The sequence below is a fragment of the Xenopus tropicalis genome, chromosome 9, assembly GCF_000004195.4.
Source record: "Xenopus tropicalis strain Nigerian chromosome 9, UCB_Xtro_10.0, whole genome shotgun sequence".
NCBI lineage: Eukaryota > Metazoa > Chordata > Amphibia > Anura > Pipidae > Xenopus > Xenopus tropicalis.
This window is the reverse complement of record NC_030685.2, coordinates 31,123,334-31,146,217: the sequence shown is the minus strand read 5'-3', so window position 1 is coordinate 31,146,217 and position 22,884 is coordinate 31,123,334. Positions and strand designations below refer to the sequence as shown.

General features: G+C 41.3%; 1 protein-coding gene across 1 annotated transcript; it reads left to right on the top strand.

Moving 5' to 3' along the window:
* The first annotated feature begins 1,301 nt into the window (after positions 1-1,301).
* On the top strand, positions 1,302-21,230 carry LOC100494536 (kinesin-like protein KIF19). The gene is made up of 17 exons (XM_031893851.1): positions 1,302-1,415; positions 2,813-2,900; positions 4,308-4,444; positions 4,938-5,060; positions 7,521-7,715; positions 7,907-8,056; positions 8,586-8,708; positions 9,677-9,830; positions 10,995-11,169; positions 12,512-12,716; positions 13,493-13,763; positions 15,738-15,859; positions 16,489-16,622; positions 17,187-17,289; positions 19,758-20,168; positions 20,259-20,436; positions 21,126-21,230. Exons 1-17 carry the CDS (start codon positions 1,302-1,304, stop codon positions 21,146-21,148), a joined length of 2,706 nt encoding a protein of 901 aa, XP_031749711.1. The 3' UTR covers positions 21,149-21,230.
* Positions 21,231-22,884: the final 1,654 nt, after the last annotated feature.

The window sequence follows — 22,884 nt, the reverse complement described above, 5'->3', positions numbered from 1 at the left end:
CATATCTGGACACTCCAGCTGTACACTAGTGCTTAATGCCTTTGTACCTTGGCTCTCTGGGAGTAATGTTATATAATGAATGTAATGTTATATAATGAATGTACATTGGGCCACATGTTTCCTTTATAAGTGAATCATCCTCCACTTTTAATAATGCAAAAATCTATCAAACAAGAAGCAATTTATGATTTATCTTAAAGCAATAGCACATCAACTGATGCCAAGTGCAACCATCAAGAGAAGCTTTTCTTTATTTCTATCTGTTTATATAGCACTGACATGTTGAATAGTGCTTTGCAGAATTTACAGTTCAATATGTAAATGTTGTTGTCATTTATCAAACTCTGCACAATGGAATTAGTGATGCGCAGGCTGGGCCAATAGTTCATCTATATCAGGTTGGGGTATGGTTTAAATGTTACCTGAAGCAGTTCACCGTAACTTTCGTATGCTGCAGTTTTTTTCACCATCCCGCACTGTCCATTGGTACCGGAGACTCACAGGGAAAGGACAAAAGATTAAATTTTTTAAAAATGTTTTTTATTTTGCACAGATGGTAGTGTTAATGGACCCAACAGAAGCCCCTGATGACATCCTGAGAGCAAATCGCTCCAGAGAGAGGACATTTATATTTGATGGTGTGTTTGATAAGAAGGCAACGCAGGTAACAGCCCATTTATGTCATTATTTATTATAAGTAATGGTAATTTATTATCAGTAGGTGCAGTGCTAGGTTCAAAATGGATACAGAACTTATGGAAAGGATCCAGAACAATACATAGCTTTATGTAGTATGCATTGTCACAAACCAGCCCATTACATTTTTCACAGTTGTTTTTTTGCTTTGTTGAATGACAGACATAATAACATTTTCTGTTTTGTCTCCAGCATAGTACAGCATATTTTTTTTTAGACAATCTCTTGTGGCCTTTTCCAAAGCAGTGCTGAACCCTACCACCCAATGGATCAGAATGGTGTTTCACTGTGTAATTCTGTTAAATACATTCTGTTTATAAATGTATCAATTCATTATATACTTTCCCAACTCTCAGAAAGGTTTCTATAAGTATGGAAAACATAGAACTGCTGTGAATCATTCGGCATTGCTCAGTTAAATATACAGTAAATTAGCCCTACAGTTTCTATCTAATGGTCATGAAAGTGCAATTTACTTCAAATAATTGTAGGGTGATTTCCTGCATTTTACCCCAACCCAGCTACAAAATAACTGACAAAACTCTGCGTACCCCTTGTGCCATTGCAGATCAGCGTCAAATTAACATTTATGCCTATGACAGACTATGGGGGCATTCAGGCAGCAGGCTTACAATGTGGCACCAGGTCCTCCCCACAACAAATCTTCGGAGGGGCCCAGCGTGCAGCAAACTGACCACTCGTGCCTATTGCTGCAGATAGTTTGCAGAGGGAGGGAACATTTTCAGGGGCTAGAGAGCAGCTATAGAGGAAGCAGACCCCATGGGCTGGCCCCCCAGTTCCCAAGGCCACCCCCCAACAAGTTCCTCTATAGTTTTCCCTATATGTACATCACTGAATTCAGGAATGTTAAAGCAAACACTTTTTTCTGATAAGTTCCATATTTCTGCTACACTGTGACTGCCTGGAACTCAGTGTTTTTATCTCTGTCTCTAACAACTTTATTCACATGTTCTGAGCAATTATCACTTTGATCACTACTACATACAGAAGTGACAGGACTTCTCTGCTGTTTCCCAAGAGTAGTCACATTCTTGCAGGTAGGAATAACATCTCAGACAATACAAGGAAAGGAGTGTTTTCAGCATGCTCACTATGGCCTGAGGATAGTACATTATCGCACCATACAGTCAGAGGACCTTATTTCCTCCCTTCAGTGACTATTGCATGCTGATTGTGCTAAAAGTTGGCCACACACATGGCGATTTTTGATCTTTCATGTGACCATCGGTCACACGAAAGATTGTTCCCACCCTCCACAGACGTTCAGGGCTGAATCGTCACATATGGAGGTAGAAACAATAGAATTTCTACCTCCTTCCGCCGATTCAGCCCTGAAGGTAGATTTTGCTCAGGCGCCTTCAATGGAGCCCCGTTCAAAATCTTTTAACCTGGCCGATCGGTGAGTCGACCGATATCAGCAGCCTCCTGCAATATTGGTCACCTCGCCAACTTGCCATACACGCACCAAATATCGTACGAAACGAGGTTTTGTATGATATCATTGGTGCGTGTATGGCCAGCTTTAGGGTAGAAATATTGTACCAGACCATAAAAAGACTGAACCTTTTCTTCCATGTATCCATCACCGTCTGCTTTGGATTAATAGCTTGCAGAATAGTAATAGTATGGGTCTCTAGGAGTGTATATTAAAGGGTTTATTCCCCTTTAAATTAACTTTTAGTATGTTGTAGAGAATGCTGTTCTAAGACAATTTGCAGTTGATGGCTTTTGAATTATTTAGCTTTTTATTAAGCAGCTCTCCAGTTTGGAATTATAGTAGCTGTCTGGATATTAGGGTCCAAATGACTCTAGAAACCAGGCAGTGGGTTGAATGACAGACAGGAATATAATAAATAAAGATAAAAAATAGCAATTAACAATAATGATTAAATTGTAGCCTCAAAGAGTTTTTTGGCTGGAAAGAGTCAGAAGAGGAAAGAAAATAATTCAAGAACTATAAAAAATAAAGATCAGTTGATAACTGGCCATTCTATAACATACTAAAAATCAACTTCTACAGACACTACTAAAACTTTGCCAGTGATGGTTTATGCAATGTAGCAGAACTGTGACGTGGTACCTCTGTTACTTTTAGGAAGAAGTATATGTGTCTACAACCAAAAGCTTAATTGAAGGAGTGATCTCTGGATACAATGCTACTGTGTTTGCATATGGCCCCACAGGTAATGTAGCTTTTTCTATTTTAGAGTTCCATGGGGTTCAAAGTCAGTGGACAGAAACAAGATGTCCTCTGCACTCTCCCATTATCTATATATATATAGGGCGTTAAGACATTCTGTGCATAAGGCTACTGTACAAGAAATGCCCTCCCCTTTAAACATACAGTAACAGGGATTGTTTGTCCATATATTGCAATATACTTTAGGCTGCCCAACAACTGTGGGTTTTCACTTTTAAAAGAGAGCAAGTAGTAGATCAAACTCAGTTTCTATGCAAAATGTATAATGAAGCAGTAGAATTCTTAATGAATCAGATGAAAGAGAGTGTAGGACTGGCCAGACATGGGATGACTTTGATGTAGTTGGCCAGCTTGAAGTATATTCCACTATATGGAAAAACAACCTGTTTTGTTTAAAGGGGAGGGTATTTCTTGGTAGCTTAATGCAAAGATTGTCTTAATGTCCTATATATATTGATAATGGGTGAGTGCAGAGGATCTCTTGTTTCTGTCAATATGAATATTGTGGTCACAGCATAATTACATCTGGGGTTAATGGTTTAAAATTTAGTGGTTTAGTTCCCTTTGTTTCAAAGTCAGTGGTGCACTTATCAGCTACTGGATCCAAAATTATGTTAAGAACCAACAATTCTGGGGTCTGTTTCTCAAATTGCTCAGTTTATAAACAAACTCCTCAAGACTTGCATGCCATTATACCTTATGTTTACAGCCAAAGTGGGCTTTGGGGTTAGGCACATTCTACATAGTTCACATAGTGTTGTGCCTTATTCTCAGTACAGAGCTTTTGGTAACTTACCTATCAATTATTAATTAGCTGCAAACATGTGAAAGCTTTGCATCCTGTGCCTCATGTAATAACTGAGCCCTTTGCACTTTAAGCACAAGTTGAAGTGAGCAGTCACACAATAACACATTCTTAGGTGTTTTGGTTTTTACAGTTCCTACATTGTCTGAAATTATATCTCAGCTGGATTTTAAAATTGAAAAAGTAACTAGATACTCTCAATAGTTTTAATATTATCCACTCAATTTTTACTGGGTGTACCTATCCCTTATCATGGAGTGACAGTTTTACACTTCTCCTACATTCACAGGATGACCCCAGACACACTACAGCACTAAGGGGCACAAAATCGCACCACTTAGGGTGAAGACACACAAGGTGATTAGTTGTTTCAACTTTTTTTTTTGCATTGGGCAAATACTTTTAAGGCAATTTAATTTTAATTTCTGGTGTCAGTATCTCTTTAAGATATGGAGATCCAGATTACAGAAAGATCCGTAAAACCCCAGGTCCCGAGCATTCTGGATAATAGATCCTATTCCAGTATGTACTTTATAACTGTAAGTTTCTGATGTAACTGTTTAAGACTATTCTTAATTCTCCTAGGCACTGGCAAAACATACACTATGCTGGGATTGGATTCAGAACCTGGGATTTATATCAGGACTTTAAATGACCTCTTTAGAGCCATTGAGGTGTCTAGCAATAGCTTGGATTACACTGTGTCTATGTCGTACCTTGAGGTAAACACTGTTACTCCTCTTAAAAAAACCCACAAAAAGGTGGTTGTGGGAGCACTCCAAGGCTTCGTAAAATATAAATACAGTGGAAGTGATCAGGCCAAATTAGATACAAGCCTACAACACAATAGGAGATTAATCAATGTGCATTCCCTGGTTCCCTGCTTTACTAGTATTGTAGTATCTGTGCAAGTGATTCAAGAACAGGAGGTTTTAGTTACAAAGTTATGATCATAAAATTGGCAAGCCTCAATATCATGTCAAGGTAAACCCCATATAGTGGCCCTATCTATTTACCTTCAGTCAAACTTTTCATAGGCTGGCACCTCCCTTATTGGTAAAAGTGTCTTGACCTGGGCACTGGTCTCAGGCATAGGCCTTTAAACTTATGTATAAATGTAATGCCATTTACCAGTATTGAGAATAGAAATGAGGTGTCATATATGGATTATGTCATTTTGCAGTTAGTGATACCTATGTTTATTGACACCTACAGATCTATAACGAGATTATCCGGGACCTCTTAAACCCTGCAGGAGTTTTAGAACTTAGAGAAGACGCCAAAGGCAATATTCAGATTGCAGGGATTACTGAATTCTCTACTAGTAATGCAGAAGAGGTAAATGTGCTTAAATATGTTTGTACCATAATTCTATACTGTTGTAAATTTAATAGCACAAACTCACAAAAGTAGCATTTATCTGAAGGTGACCATACACGGCAGATATCAGCTGCCATTTTGTGTCCTTCAAACTGTTTCAGCAGCTTATCTGCCTGTGTATGGGGAACCCCGAAGGCCTACCTGATCAGTATCTGGCCTAAAATTGGGCAGATGTCCATCTGGCATGTTTGATTTTCCCGTCGGATCAGAGACCACATCTGCTCATTGATGCGGTCCTTGCTCCGACAGATCCTACCCCCGTTGTTGTAATTTGATAATTTGACCCGAGGGTCAAACAATTGAATTACTCCGATATTGACCACCTTAGGTGGGCATATCATTGGAAAGATCCACTCGTTTGATAACCTCACCAAATGGGTGGAGTATGTCCACCTTAAGAAAAAAATTGCCCAGCCTTTATCTTGTCCTCTTTTGGATGGGGCATTTTAGAGCTCTGGCACACGGGGAGATTAGTCGCCCACGACAAATCTCCCTGTTCGCGTGCGACTAATCCCTCCGAGTTGCCATCAGTTGCCATCCCACCGGCGAAAATTTAAGTCGCTGGTGGGATGGCACACGCGGCGGCGCGATTTCAGCAAATCACCGAAAATGCCTCGCGAGGCAACTTCGGCGATTTGCCGAAATCGTCTGCGCAGTGTGTACCATCCCACCGGCGACTTACATGTTCGCCGGTGGGATGGTAGTTCGGGGAGATTAGTCTAATCTCCCCGTGTGCCAGAGCCCTTAGGGCTCTGGTACACGGGGAGATTAGTCGCCCGCGGCAAAACTCCCTGCTCGCGGGCGACTAATCTCCCCGAGTTGCCTTCCCTCTGCCATCCCACCGGCGAACATGTAAGTCGCCGGCGGGATGGCAGACACGGCGGGGCGATTTCGGGAAATCGCCGAAAAAGCCTCGCGAGTCTTTTTCGGCGATTTGCGCGAAATCGCGCCGCCGCGTCTGCCATCCCGCCGGCGACTTACATGTTCGCCGGTGGGATGGCAGAGGGAAGGCAACTCGGGGAGATTAGTCGCCCGCGAGCAGGGAGTTTTGCCGCGGGCGACTAATCTCCCCGTGTACCAGAGCCCTTAAGAGTGCTTTCTGCATTTAAATGACAAGGAAAGCTGAATTTACCAAAATGTGAATTTAATTACTATTAGTCCAAATTAGTTTTTGTTTTTCTCTTTTTTAAACATCTTACTCGACTGTATGTGCCATGCTTTTTGTAAAAAAAAAATGATCTATAATTTTAATAAGTGCACTCCCTGGGCCAGACTTGTGCATGTGCAGTAGACTGAAATAGGAGTAATTTTGTGTACTTCTGGTGTGAAAGTCTCAGTCTAGGGAGGGATGCCTAGGAAGAAAAGGTAAGGTAGCAGTGCAATGCTGCTTTAGAAATTCCCTGGGCTGCGTCTGGCAGCCCAGAGAATAATCATAGCAAATTAATTTACTGGCTGGTGCTTAATTTATTGGCACAGTTCAGCTTCTTTTGTCCTTTAACAAAATTATAATGTAATTTGCAATGCCAAATAAGAGAGCTCATTTATTACTCAGTTAATGCAAGTGCAAGATCATTAGTGCTTATGCACAGAGTAAAGGTGCCCATACACTGTAAGATCCGCTCGCTTGGCGATGTCGCCAAGCGAGCGGATCTTCACCCGATATCCCCACCTACGGGTGGGCGATATCGTGTAGCAAGTAACTTAAAAAAAAAATAATCCGATTGTTGTGCCCTGGGGCCAAACGATCGGATTACATTTGTGGTTATGGGGCAGTCGGATCGGGGACCGCATCAACGAGCCGATGCGGTCCCCGATCCGACTGGATTTTCTAACCTGGCCGATCGAGATCTGGCCAATTTCAGGCCAGATATCGGTCAGCCAGGCCGCTCTGTTCTGCCCATACACGGGCCGATTAGCTGCCGAATCGGTCCAAGGGACCGATATCGGCAGCTATAGTCGGCCCGTGTATGGGGACCTTAATTGTGCCTGCCTTCTGTACCTTGCAGCAAAATCGTCCGACTGGACTTAACCAGCATCAGACTGGGGACTGCCACCAATGGGCCCCCACACATACCTTATACTGGATTCACCGCAATAGGGGTGGATCAGGGGGAGCGCCAGTACTTTTCCGCAGGGATTGGGTCTGGGTCAGCAGGGCCTACTGGGGTTTTTCCTGGTGTCCTGCTGGCCTAGTCCAGTCCTTCACTTACCACCTTTTTTCTTGTGTCTGAATGATGCACAAACTAGGGATAATCCCAGGGGATGCCCACCTTCCGCCCACCACTCACCTCTATACATGCACTAAGTATGATGTACAGTAGTTTCCTCTACAGTGTTTGCATGTTTATATCAATGACAGTTTTCATTTAATAAGGGTATTTCAGCCCTATTTGTATCTGGGCTTTTTTGCCATGGCAGATCATGGAGTTTCTGAGGAAAGGTAACAAGCAGCGGACACAGGAACCAACTGCTGCCAACAGAACTTCTTCAAGGTCCCATGCAGTGCTTCAAGTCACAGTGAAACAGAAAAGCAAGGGGAAAGACATTAATGAAGAGGTGTGCATTGGCAAACTGTTCATGGTAGACCTGGCAGGATCAGAGAGGGCATCACAGGTACATGTGCATTTTTTCCTACACAAATACAGTACAGTCACTGCCCCCTATGAGCAATATAACAGCATTGCAGTGTTTATACAAAACCTGTGTTTTTGGCTACTAACTAACCATATAAGTCAATTAAACACGCCTAAGAGGGAGCATTGACTCTTCTGACCTCTTTCTGTCATCTATTTCCTGTTTTCTAGACTCGGCACTGTGGCAAGAGAATGAAAGAGGGGGCTCACATTAATCTTTCCCTTCTGGCACTGGGAAACTGCATTAATGCTCTAAGTGAGAAAGGGGGAAATCGCACTCATGTCAACTTTAGAGACAGCAAGCTTACAAGACTGTTAAAGGTATATTGCGTTTAGCATTAAATCAAAAAGGACACATATATGTCCTTAAGTGCAGTGAGCAAAGTGTTATTTCAAGTGCAATCACCATTTTTTCCCCACAATTCAGTGTTTTTTTCCCATAATTCCATGGTTTTATGGGGCCACAGGGGGGAAACATGCTTGGTGCAATTACATTGTACCTGTCACAACTGTGAGTGATTTAGCAAAATTACCGCATTTTGTCAAAATCAGCCACAAGTGTGCTGGCCCTATTGTTGCTGGGCACAATAGGTACCTTGGAGCTACCTCCTGGTGAGGAGATAACGGTAGTTTCAGGGTTCCTCTGCATCAATAGGTACAGCAGTGTTTGAACGAAAGGCAGGAAGGAGTGAGCAGCACCAAGTGCAACTATACAGAAGTGCATTTCATGCAAGTAATGAAAATTAGTTTTATGTACAACTGAAAGGTCGCAGCTGCACTTTGGGTGGAAATGAACCCTTAAATCTTATGAGTTTTATGCCATAGAACTAACCCAGATTGTCTTGTACAGGACTCCTTAGGTGGCAACAGCAGAACAGTAATGATAGCTCATATAAGCCCAGCCAGCACCTCGTTTGAAGAATCCCGTGCCACTCTAATCTATGCCTACAGAGCAAAAAACATTAAAACTAGGGTGAGTTGGTGAAGAATTAAATATACTGGTTCTGGAACTGTCAACATTGATATATAAAATTATGTAGAAAAGTGAATAGGGTTAAAAAGGGTATAACAATGGGGGAAGCAGACCTTGCAGCTTCTAGGGGGGCATCTGTCAACATCTTGGAGTACAGAAGACAGTGGGTGATGAATTAGTTCTATAAATGTATTGAATTCATTAATCAATATATATATTTGTGAGAAGTGTCATCCTAAATTTGGACATAAAATTATTTTGTGGGGCCCGGTAACTTTTACCTTTGTGAAGGGAAGGAGCACACCAATATGCCGGCAATGCCTTTAACTCCCCTTCTTCAGGTGAAGTCACCTGAGCCCAGTAACGTTTAGTTATGTTACTGAGAATATGGGCTAAATATCCATAAATATCACACAGCTATAAAATATATGATTTTTATTATAAATCTGAGAAATATGTACTACTGAGCCCTTTGCTTTCTTGTTGGTTCTGTTCGGTTACTTTACAATTTGAAAAGCGGTGTAGAGTTCCATAAAAATACTCTCAAACTCCCTACAGTGTCTTACCTTTCTTTGGAGACTGATATATTAAAATATAATTGTCACTGTATTTAGCGTTTTTTACATGTTTATAAAGGATGATGATAGTCAACGCAGGTCACATTCCGACCCCCACCAGTTTGGGGAGGATGAAATGTTTCAGGCATATATTTAGACAATGGACACCTGTCAGGATCTTACTAGGCCCTATACATTCATGGACCTTCCACTTTCCCAGAGCTGCTTGGTGTACGTCACTTATTGTTGCATCCATACGCTTCATCATTTGGATGGGAATAGCAAAAATAACAGATAGTTCAATGTAAGACATTACACCTTACATTTTTCATTGAAACAAGGTAAAGGATTCCAAGGTGGTATTGCATTTTAACATATTGTACTGTACTGTCATTTTTGCTGAGCAACCAGGTGAAAAGGAACCTGCAGAATGTCTCCTACCATATTGCTCAGTACACCAGTATCATTTCCGATTTGCGCAAGGAGATAGAACACCTAGAGGAGAAGATTAAACAGCAAGAAAGAGAGAAAAAGGCAGAGCGGACCAATGTCAGCAATATACAAGGTATTGCGCTACAGTAGTAGCTTCCTGTTCATTTTTATTGATTTTGTTATAAACAGGGAATTAGATAGAAAGAGGGAAGGAAGAAAAGGGAGGAAGGGGGAAGTAGGGAATGGAGTGTGTATCGTGGTGTTTCAGACAGCAGTTGCCGGAGACTCCAGCCATGGGTTCCTAATCTTCTCAAACTTTCATGGGCATCCTCTGGCTAAGTAAGTTAACCTGTAGAGTCCCAGTTGGGAGTTTATCAACTTTATCCATTTATTTAAAGTAGGAGGTAGGGGACCCAAAGTAGAGCCACATTTTTTTTTTGTTGCATAAAACAAACAAGTCACATAAGTGATCTGGAAGCTGTCTTGGGTAATAGGGAGTCCACCAGGCCCAACAGGCATGTGATTGGGTTTAGAACTTGAGGTAAGGAGAGTTTGTCTGTTAGGAAGCACATAACTTGTTGCCAGAATCTCTGGATGTCTGGGCAGTTCCAAAGTAAGTGAATGAAATCAGCGTCAGCTTCATTGCAGCAGTGGAATCTGGAGTGTTCCAAGTGACCCTTCTGGTGTAATTTCTTAGGTATTAAGTAGGTTTGATGTATAATTTTGAATTGAATAAATTTTTCTCTTGTACTTATTAATGGGGAATAGAGATTATCTACCACCTCTTCCCAGTCATCCGGGTCCAGGAAGACCCATGTAATATTACTTTACAGCAACTTGTCTGTTTTTACCTTGTGCTTGAATCCCACTTTCCTTTCTGTCTCAAGCAGGTCTGGACTGGGCTTCAAGATAGGCCCTGGCATGTCAAGCACACAGAGACCCAAACAGCCCCCCACCAGCCCAATAAATAGTGACTGTCTATGGCATCTTACAGCAGCCCCTCTGGCATTTGCCAGAATCCACAGATTGCTGTTCAGCCTTTACATAGAGGTGGAGAGAGTACAAAGGGCTGATACACTGGAGTTATAGTCTATATTATTTTCCTGACAAACAATGTGGAAACAAGACCTGGGTGCCATTAGCTTTAAAGTTGTGTTACTGCAAATAGCTGGACTACTTTAAATACCAATGATTTATAACATATACACTCTATAGAACTAAGACGTAGCCATAAGTAGTCTTTTAAATGCCTTAAACTGATTGATATAGTTACATTATCTTCCCCATTGCTCCGCAGGAGGTGTGCTCGGGAAAGCAAGTTCATATAGCAGAGAACAAATGAGCATCCTCCGGGAACAACTAATCAGTGCATTTAAGGAACAAATGGAAATGAGGCGCAGCCTCCTGCAACTGGAAAATACCAACATAGAACTTCACATTGATACTTCAAGGCATTTGATTACAATTGCAGAGTAAGTACCATCAATTTTAATTTTGCCACAAGAGATATTTCGAGAACACCACTGCATCTCATGAATTATACAGATTCAGGGGTCACATGAAGCTAACCAGCATGGTAGTGTTAGAAAGTAGTCCCAGTGTAGGTTTGGGTCAGATTCTGAGCTGCTTGGGTACCACTAAGTCTTAAAGCACAACATTCCCAGAATTCCCAAAAGGATACAAGATAAATTTCAAGAAGGAAATCTCTAGACGAGGGCATACAAGCTGGGTCATTGCAAGAATGTACCAGATGGGAAGCAAACTGCAATATAAGAAATTGGTTAAAAACAGGCCAGTGTTAGGGCAGGTAGCATGTATGACTTTAAATAGTCAAAAGTCAGGCTGAGGGTAGATACCAGACGGTTAAATTAAAGAGGAAGGAACTAAATATGAACTAGGCAGGAGTATGGGATGATAAATGATGAGCTCTCACCAGAAGAGTTGGCCGCAGGTAGAGTTTTTCCCTCTTTTCAGTCCAAAACTGACAGTTAATGAAGGGTATTTTGACAATCGTGTTTCTCCTTAACTACAGTAGCCAAAACTCCATATGTGCCATAGACCTTTATGAGCATTCCCTACAGCTAGAAAGTGAAGTCACTGTCTTAGCGACAGTAGCAAACCAAACATGGCTTCCCTAGCTCCAAGGATCAGAAATGTATTTGTAGGCACCTAGAGGCTGCAAAATAGCTTGAGTGTATTTTAGAAGGTAAAGCACAGTGACCCTCAATGAGTGATTAGCATATCTGGGGCAGACCTGCGCCATACAGGGAATCAGATTTGGCCACAGGTGAACTAGAGTAGGAAGTAACCTGCCAAGGGAACACTGAATTTGTCTGCAGATTCTACAATGTGATAGTTATGTAGCATAACATTTAGCAAATTGTTTACGAGTTTTTATGTATTTAGCAAAAAAATGTGTTGTTGTGTGTACAGTACTGCTATATATTGCTCAATACATGCGCTATGGACTAGTGCAGTGATCCCCAACCAGCGACTTAGGGGCAACATGTTGCTCACCAACCCCTTGGATGTTGCTCTCAGTGCCCCCAAACCAGGTAGTTATTTTTGAATTCCTGACTTGATGGCAAGTTTAGGTTGAATAAAAACAAGATTTACTACCAAATAAAGCCTCCTGTAAGCTGATAGTGTGCATAGAGGCTGCCTAATAGCCAATCTTAGCCCTTATTTGGCACCTCCATGAACTTTTATGATGCTTGTGTTGCTCTCCAAGTCTTTTTACATTTGACTGTGGCTCACGAGTAAGACAGGTTGGGGACCACTGGACTAGTGTAATCCTGACACTTTGCACTACAGCTGGGAACAAGACAGAGCACGTCATGATAAAAAACCTGGGCAGAAAATAAAGAGAGATAAGACTGCTGAAAACAGGCTGGCAGATTCAACTGACGAAGAAAATGAGGAGGAAGATGGAAGCAGTCCTGAGCCTCATGAGGTTACTGTAGCGAGAGAAGAAATTAGCATGCTCCTTGCTGAACAAATTAAAAACGCCTCTCTGAAGGTAAACCTCTTGCTTGCGGTCTGACTTGAATGAACATTTTAGCGTGTTTTATTGTGCTCTTATGCATGGCCTTGGTGTGGTGCTTAGCATAGCAATGCTTCCTGTCTGTTACATACTGCAATGCTGCATGGAAATCTGTGTAGTCAGCATAGTAAACATAAGCCGTAAAAACCATAGAAGCTATATCAAACCCTTTTAGTGGCAGCAGTCTTCTAAACCCTCTGTTATTTATCAAGAGCTATAGTAAATTATTTCTACCAAACAACAAAAGTGGTAGCTTTTTTATATTAATGGGGTGATTACCATTCATATGAACTTTTAGTATGTTATAGAATGGCCTATTCTTTTTAGTTGGTCTTCATATTTTATTTTGTATAGTTTTTTTTCCACCTTTCATATGGGGGTCACTGACCCCAGCAGCTATATATATCTATTGCTCTGTGAGGCTACAATTGTAATGTTATTGTTACTTTTTTTTAGGGCCCCACCCTTTGCCTACGTTCTCCCTTGAGCTCGCATAAGACAGCAAGGGTCGGACTGGGCCACCGGGGCTCATTGTGATTTTTCCCGGTGTCCCGGCGGCCCAGTCCGAACCTGTCTACTTCTAAGTTTTAAAGGTTGACAACCCCTTTAAGGCAATAGGCAGAAAATTTCAGCTTGTCTCTAAAAACATTCATGGAAAAATCCTTAAATTTTAAATTCACCTTTGGATTGTTTTATTTTTTTTCTTCATTCTGGTGCATTTGAAATCAATTTGTTCTGTTTGTTTTCTCTAGGCAGAACTGGAGAAACGGTTGTCAAACACAAAACTCAAAGCATCGCAGCTGGAGCGGCTCTTTCCCAAACAGATCAGCAGTGAGGAGCAGCAGGAGGTGCTGAGGCTGCTGTGCAGAGTGCACGAGCTGGAGGTGGAGAACACGGAACTTCAGGCCAAAGCTCTGTGCAAGGAGAACCTGCTGTGCCAGAAGGACTTTGTCATTTTACATTACCAGCAGCACAGGACTCTATGTGACGAGATAATTCAGCAGCAACAGACACTGATAGAAGGTGAAATGCTCAGAGCCTTTGCTTTTTTTGTAGTTTAATATGTGGAAAGTTCTGACAGCTTCATAGGAGCTAATAAATAATGTCACCTCCTCTGTTTTTAGCCAGCCGCCTGAAGCAGGGTTTCTATTTTCTAAAGCCTTGTGATAAAGTAACAAGTGTTGTTGGAAAATCATTAGCAAGCTCAGCACACTCTCTGGATGTGGAGAAGCAAAAGGGGGAACTCCAGCTTTTCAAACTTGTTAGAGGGCCCCACACAACACAGACACCCCTAATATACCTATCACTGTAATCTGTTCCTTCAAAAAGTATGAACAAATACCATTTTTAGATGCAGAAATCCAGCTGCAAAACAATTGTTCTCTTTCTGCATCATTTGAAATCTTGGCAGGGGAGGAGGGACTAAAACATTGATGTTACAAATTGTAATAACTTTTTCCACAGCTCACAGACAGCATGCAGGAACTACATAACCCACAATGCATTGCACTGTGATGTTCCTTTCCTTATTGATGTCATGTGCAGGGAATTGTGGGATTTGGAGGATGCAGGTTGAGGGCAGTCGATTACTGTTACATTTTATTGCCCCACTTTTTAAGAATTTTCTCAAGGGCATGGAGGGGACCAACGCAATTTCTGGGGGCTCAGCCTGTAGAGAAGTGAGGGAAAGATATGGGGAGAAATTTATTTGCAAGATAATCCTGAAGGTCCTCTGTCAATTATAGTTGGCAATGAGCACTTTTTTATTGCCCTAAATGTTCTTGAAATGACTGCAGTATGACTGATACAGAAATTTTCTCAAATCTCTGTTGTCTTACACTGAGCTAAAGGGAGCCTGGCCAAATGTTGTTGGCACAGAGGTAAGTAAGTACCACACACAGTATGGAGTATACAGTATGTACTCTCACATTACTCTTACATACTGTTACATTAAAACACTTGTTTGGAAAAGATGTCCATGTTACATGTGTAGAAGTGTTTGAACAAGTGCTCCTCACAGACTATTCACATAAACAACAATGTGGGCGATATTTGATGCTTGAGCCCTCCTCCAGGACTACCAAAAACATCACCGGCAAATCATCCTGTGTGCTGGGATCCCCAACCAGTGGCTCAGGGGCAACATGTTGCTCACCAACCCCTTGGATGTTGCTCTCAGTGCCCCCAAACCAGGTAGTTATTTTTGAATTCCTGACTTGGGGGCAAGTTTTGGTTGAATTAAAAACAAGATTTACTCCCAAATAAACCCTTCTGTAAGCTGATAGTGTGCATAGAGGCTGCCTAATAGCCAATTTTAGCCCTTATTTGGCACCTCCATGAACTTTTATGGTGCTTGTGTTGCTCTCCAAGTCTTTTTACATTTGACTATGGCTCACGAGTAAGAAAGGTTGGGGACACCTGCCTTAGAGCCTAAAGATGATCATATATAGGCAGATTTAAGCTGCTGATTTGGGCTATTTAGACCGAGTTTGCAGTTTATCTGTCCATGTAGGGGCCCTCCTCACTCAATTGATATCAGTCAAAACTCAGCAGGTGTTTATCACGCAGGTTTAAAAATCATGTTGGGACAAGAACCTCATCAGCTTCTTGATGTGGTATTTGCCTCAACAGCCTTCATACCTTTTTTGTGGCCCTGGGCCCAAGTGATCTGATCAGCTAAGCATCACCCAGCTCAAGGTGGGCATATAGGGGAAAGATACACTACTTTGGCAACTTTGCCAAATGAGTGGATCTTTTAACGTATGACGAGCTTAAGATTGTGCAACCTCTTCCAGTTTCTACAGTACTATGACTCTGAGAGGAAACAAGGAAGATAAAATCCCTTTAAAAAAGCTTAAAAGTATCTACTAAGTCTGTGCCTCCCTTCCTGCCTTCAACAACAGTCCAATATTGTTATCTTCACTATATAATGACCTGCTAAATTTCTGAATTTGGAAAAATGCAAGATTGATTGACTTTCCACTTTCTTTTTTGCAGATTATAAGATCCATGTACCAGAATCACTAGAAAGACTTTACCAGGTACACAGCCTCGAGGTGGAGAAAGGAACATTAAATCGCCTCCAGCAGTTTCAGTTTGTCATATCCAATACTCTCAGGGTAATCATGCTATCTAATAATTTAAACACATTTCTTAAACACAATTTGTATCCATACGTTACTAATAGTAGAAAGCACCCAATAATCATTACAATCTGCACAAATCAATGACAATATCAGCTGAATTGTACTCAGAATAGGTGTGAAGCAGGATTCAATAAACTTTCTGTTCTAGTTGGTGCTCTCTCCCAAAACACATGAATCACCATGTAGAACAGCCATACAGAGAATAGAAAAGCACATGAACTCAAAATTGGTGCAAACAAGTTAATTTAGCATTGTTTATTGGACTGTAGGAAACCACGTGTGTTTTTTTAATGCGCTTCCTTTCCCCTTTGCCAAGGGCACCACTATTGCACCAATATTTGGTTTCTGTGGTTTTCTCAGTCTGGGAAACTAAACATTTAGGGCAATGGCACCAAATTGCTGCCCTGGCTATACACTCATGTGAGTTTTACATCACTGTGTATGTGTTTTTATCAGAATTAGCACCAGTAATCATTCATTAATCAGATAATTAGCTATAACACTGGTAAACACTCTATTTTCAAAGTTGCAACGCCCAGTAACTAAGGATAAAAATTTGTGGACCATGTTCTGATTTTGGTGGTTATTTGCCAATTTTTCAGGACTGTTTAGTAAGCGGGGAGTCATTCCAGCACCCGAATATAAAGCAGCTTGAGAAAGCAGTGGCTGAGAGCAGAAAAAGTTTTCATTCTCAGGCAAAGTTGGAACTTCCTCTGGTTCGTATCAAATCAAACAGGTAAGCAGCTTATTATAAGATCTGGGCACAGTGACCAACTTTATAGGGGATCATTTATGAGTAGGCCTGGACTGTGGCAGGTGATAAAGGGGCTGCTGTAAGATGCCATAGACAGTCACTATATATTGGGCTGGTGGGGGCTGTTGGGGCCTCTGTGTGCATGAGATGCCAGGGCCTATTTTGAATCCCAGCCCAGGCCTGTTTATGAGTACAGGAGTAAGCGTGTTTGTGCTAAAATAGATGTAAATTCTTATGGGTAGGTTATAGGTGAACATATTCAATTAAGGATAAATTGTGGCATCCTATATGACTCTAGGGGACAGTACCATACTCACTGAACTTTAACTTAATTCAACTGATTTCACAAACCAGCAAAGCAAAACATAAACACGGGGAGTGTCTGACATTTTCTGTCCTTTTTCTTTGACTTGCCCATAGTTAACTTCCCTAAGTGTCTAAGTTTATTTGCCTAACATACTACTGTTAATACAGCACAGCATAGAGAGTAAATAACCACATTTCTTACTTTTAAATCCATTTTATGGACAACCATTCTTATTTCAGTGACAGCAAGACTTCAGGTTCAACTCCTGCTTTACTACAAACAAGACCAAATTCCAGTGTGAGCCCAACAACCTTTAACCTTCTACGAACACCAACATTTCAGGTCAGTAGCTTGAAGTTTATATACCAAACCTGTTCTAGTATAACATCCCCATCTCAGCTTTGTATTCTGCCCAAGCCCCATGTCATAGAAATGCCTTAGGCAAATACATTGACTGAAGGAACTAGAGAAAGGGAAAGTTTTTTCTTTCAGCATGCTATAACCAAATGTAAATACATAGGGCAAGTCTCTTCTTTTGGTAATTAAAACCTTCCTGGAGAGATCTCCATGGCTTCATTTAATTTATTCTCTGGTATCAGTTTATAACATACATCCATAAGTAGCAACTTTATCTGCTATCGATATGGATTTAGTACACCCTATTGCAGTGATCCCCAATCAGTAGCTCATGAGCAGTATGTTGCTCACCACCCCCCTTTGATGTTGCTCCCAGTGCCCTTAAGGGCTCTGGCACACGGGGAGATAAGTCGCCCGCGACAAATCTCCCCTGTCACTCGCGACTAATCTCCCTGAACTACCATCCCACCGGCGAAAATGTAAGTCGCCGGTGGGATGGCACACGCTGCGCAGGCAATTTCGGCAAATACCCGGAGTTGCCTCGCGAGGCATTTTCGGCGATTTGCCGAAATCGCCTGCGCAGCGTGTGCCATCCCACCGGCGACTTACATTTTCCCCAGTGGGATGGCAATCCAGGGAGATTAGTCGCCCGCGAACAGGGAGATTTGTCACGGGCGACTAATCTCCCTGTGTGCCAGAGCCCTTAAGGACAAGGAAAGTCAAAATCTATTAGGCACACTATTAAATAGTACTACTATTGCTGTGTAAAAACGCTATATTTCTGGCTTGCCTAATGAAAGATTTACAGAGATACACTTACTACAAACTACATACTTGTTTCAGTGAACGCCACCACCGCCATCTTTAACAAGGGATGCCCATTCCCTTTCCCTCACCATCTCTACTGCACATGGGTCCCCAACATCCTGCGTCTTTGTCCGGCTCACAAACCAACTCACTTGGGTGCAGGTACATGTAGCCAATTTCTGCTGAAAATGAAATGCAAAGTCTCGCGTTTTTTGGCGGATATGGGCTTCATGCATCTGCACCCAAGTGTATTCAATGCTATTGGGTGCAGGCACAGGTAGGGGGGTTTTTAAGTGTAGGAGCATTAACCTAATATCCCTATCACCCATGCTCCAGTCCTAAATCAACTCTCTCCCCCTGAAAAAGCTAATTGTGCTTTTATATATTTGTCGTTGTTTTTTGCACTGTTCTTACTTTTTTCACTGTTTCGTTCATTTTTAGTTAGTTACAGTGGAGCCCTCATAGTTACCTGTACATAGGGTTGAAAAAAGACCATAATCCATCAAGTTCAACCCATCCAAGTAAACCCAGCACACACAACCTATACTTACCAATCTATACACTCACATACATAAACTATATATACAACCACTAATACTAACTGTAGATATTAGTATCACAATAGCCTTGGATATTCTGATTGTTCAAGAACTTATCCAGGCCCCTCTTAAAGACATTAACAGAATCTGCCATTCCCCAACCTCACTGCCCTCAATGTGAAAAACCACCTACGCTGCTTCAAATGGAAGCTCCGTTCCTCTAATCTATAGGGGTGACCTCTGCTGCGTTGATTGTTTTTATGGGAAAAAAACACCCCCTATCTGCCTAAAATCCCCTCTAATGTACTTATTAGAGGGGATTATAGGCAGATAGGGGGTGTTCTTTTTTCCCATAAAAACAATCAATGCACCCTTGTGAGACTCATGTGCTGGTTTTGTAAATGTAGACTGCATTTCATTGTATATAATGTGCCTCGGATGTCAGTACCCACTGCCTTTCTCACTATAAAACTAACTAAAACACATTTAAACTGACTGATCACAAACACAAATGGATGGAGAACCCCTCACAGAGTGCATGTATGAATACTATGAATATTTTCATTAAAAGCATTTTAGGTTGAAGAAAGCCCTCCCACCCCCACTTTTGCACAGCATCCTTGGAAGTCAGTAGGAACAGCAAGAGGTAGTTGGGAGGTTCATTTTTTACACAGAGAATCCACTAAATCTCACATTAGCTTTAGGTCAGTCCATGTTTGTCCCATCTTTAGCCTCCCCAAACAAAAAGTCACCTTCCGTCTGTTAAAGTAGGTAACTATTTTTAAATTTCTTGCTTGGAGGCAAGTTTTGTAAGTAGCAACGCATGGCAGCCAATCAAATATTTACCGTGATTGTTCAACCTGCAGCTGGCTGAAAAAAGCCAATCACTGATTGGTTGCTAAAGGTTACCGCCCATGGGCAAATTTGCCCAGTGTTTATAAATAAGCCTTACAGTTTTTTTTACATCATGCATTTAGTCTAAAAATCTTAAAATGTTCCAAAAGGCCATGGTGTACCTGATATCAGTGTGTGTTTTAGTGCAAAAATAAAACAAGTGTGTATTATGCTAGAGTCGCTTTAATGAAAATTGTTATTTAACTCATTCAGAGACAAAATACTCCAGCAGGTAAAGGAAACTTTCCGAGTCTTCTCTCTCCCAACCCACTAGAAGCTCAGAGAAGACACTCATTATCTGTGAAAGGGCTAAGCCCGGAGCTATTAGAAGAGATAGCTGTTGAAACCAAAAGCATTTCTCTTGTTGCCGCCAGAAGGCGCTTAAGAATTCTTCGTTCAGAGTCATCGTTTCTGGTGGATGAAAGAAAGAGTCCGACATCCTTAGATCCTTCTCCACTAATGAAGAAAGCCGTAAGCAATGACAATATTTTAGCTGCGCTTCAGCTGAAGACTGAGAAGTCTTTTTTCCCATCCAAATTCCACAGAGACCACAGGACTGAGATACCCATAGGAAGGAGATATACAAAGAATAGATCACGATCATTTGAAACCATTTTTCCTGAGGTAATGTTCCTGAACAACAGGATTATCCATAGGAACCAGAATCAGAAAAATTCACGACTCCCACTATTTCTTGCCATTTTTCTCTTACAGATTTCTAAACCAAAGCCTCAAAACCATCACAGTAACAAGCTTGGCATCCTTTCCTACCCCAAAACAACACTTGCTGCCTTAAACTCAAAGACCTTCCTAAAACTTAAAGGAGCTGTAACACATCCAATCAGTGTCCCAACTACAGCTGTTTTCAAACCTCACCTTGGCCAACACTCAGGTAACACTATGTTTTATTACTGACAAGACCAATACTACCCTTGACATGACATGAGTTTAAAGTAAAAAGAAGTACTAATTCCTAGTCAAATGTCATTGCAGCCCTCTACATTGCTTTTTTAATAACCAACACTTTATAAAGGTGATTTTAGGTGAACTTCTGCCCCACTGGTAAGTGTACACTTACCATTTTGGATTAAACAGAAGTCTATTGCAGAGCTGCTTATTAGACAGCAAGAAGCATATGTTTCACTAGAAAGAAGTCTATCATTCAGGGATGAATGGGCTTGCTGGAAACCTGTACCAGTCTGGTTTGTGGCTAAATCCTTACCCCAGGAACACATTTGGGCAGTTGCAGATCAGAAAGCAGGGCCCCACCTTCTTCAGCAGTATTAGCCCCCTCTCTTCATGTGATATTACCATTCCAACACGATCCATTTGTAATGTCACTGGAGGTGTTGCACCAGGTGTAGGTAAGAAAGGAAAAGCACTTTTGGGTCATCTGGGTATGAGTTGGACAGGCAGTGCATTAAAGCTGAGTTCGTATTGGAAATTTTCCACTTTGCCTATTACTACTGGCTTGAACCACTATTAAGAAACTGAGGCCATATTTGAAGTAAGAGATACACAAATATTAATAGAAATGCCTACATGACACATTTTACTTTTTTTTTTGTTTAACATCAACAGGCAGAAGAGACTTCATTGGCTAAGAAGGACATCAGCTGAAATACTGTCAAGGGAAAACATGTTTTTTTCAAAACGTATCAACTAATGGAGCTTCTTCAGCAGAATCCTGCATTGAAATCTGTTTTTCAAAAACACTGATTCTTTTTGTATTTAATTTTAAAATTTCACATGGGGCTAACCATATTCTTCATTTCCCAGGGTGCCACAGCCATGTGACCTGTGCTCTGATGAACTTCAGTCACACTTTACTGCTGAGCTGCAAGTTGGAGTGATATCACCCCCCTCCTCCCTATCAGCAGAACAATGGGAAGGGAGCAAGACAGCAGCTCCCAGTATAGCACTCAATAGTAAGAAATCAAAGTCCAGCTTGGGACTCCTCCAGTTACATGGGAGGAGAAACAATAGGTTACCTGAAAGCAGATCTAATGTGCAGCCCTGGCTCCTTCTGAAAGCTCATACTCAGGCACAATGCACTAAGATGGCTGCCTACAAACCAATATTACAACTAAAAAATAACAAATGGTAGAGTGAATTATTTGCTATGTAAACAGTGTAATTTAGAAATAAAAAGTACACCATAAAATCACGACAGAATCCCTTCAATGACACAGGGATATTTGCCCTTACAAACTACCTGTGTATACTTCTGTAAAAAAAATGTACAGTGCTGTGTATCCTAGTAGCGGTATATAAATACATTTATTACAAACATAGATATTGTAGTGAACTTGCAATTAATCATTTGTTGCTGTATCACTGAAAAGTGTTGTATTTTAAACAATGTTCCTTTGCATCCAACAGTGGCACATCAAACTATTCCACTCCTTTCTTTTGGTTCAGTAGCAGGAACAGTAACAAGGACACTCATCTATATGCAAACCCACTCCAAACTCCACTCATTTTTTTCTGTCCTACCCATAAGAAAGTAGGAACCTGTTATTATTTCTGCCTGGATAAGCCTCCAAGTAAACTGGAGGAATGGGGGAAGCACAATAGTTTGGTGGTCCCTGCAGGAGGGGGGTGGAGGCAGTATATACTGGATTAGATGCTCTATTGCCGCAGCTGTGCATAAGATAAAGAAGCTCACTGTAATGGCTTCAGTACCCCTACTTTCAGTACTAGTTGGGGCACAGCTAGCAAAGGGAGCACATGGATACATAATGCCCACATTTTCTAGATGTAGGCAAAGTGCAATGTTGTCTTTGTGGATACAAGTCACATTTTTTATAATATGCTGCTCTTTTCATTCTATCGTGCTCTCACTTGTGTATTTAGTTGCTGAATTGGTTCCTATCCTATAGTGTAGTGTGCTGAGTGCCGCTCCCCCTACACAGCCTGGGAAAAAGAGGCAGCAGGAAGTGGAACAGATGGGCAGGACCAGTAGGGTTTTTGGAGAAATTTTTCAATAAAACGGCCTGAAGCACTACTTTTTAAAGTTTGTTCCTTCTATATTTCGATGCGTACAATTCATTGGCACAATATTGTTTTTAACACAATACGTCCCCCTTTAATCCCTAGTGTCTACCCAGATAGGAAGGGCTTTGATTTCTGTACACTTCAAAAAAAAAAAAGTGTACAGTAAAAAATAAACAAAACATATAATATCAAATTCAATTTCAGTCTGGATCCCCTCGCTGCTTAGGGCATTCTATAGTGAAAGCCCCAGGGTTTAGAAACCACAGACTGATCTTTAAAAAGGTCAGAGTAAAAACAAATCTACAATTATGAAAGCCTTCCGAATCCCAGCACAGAGGATTCA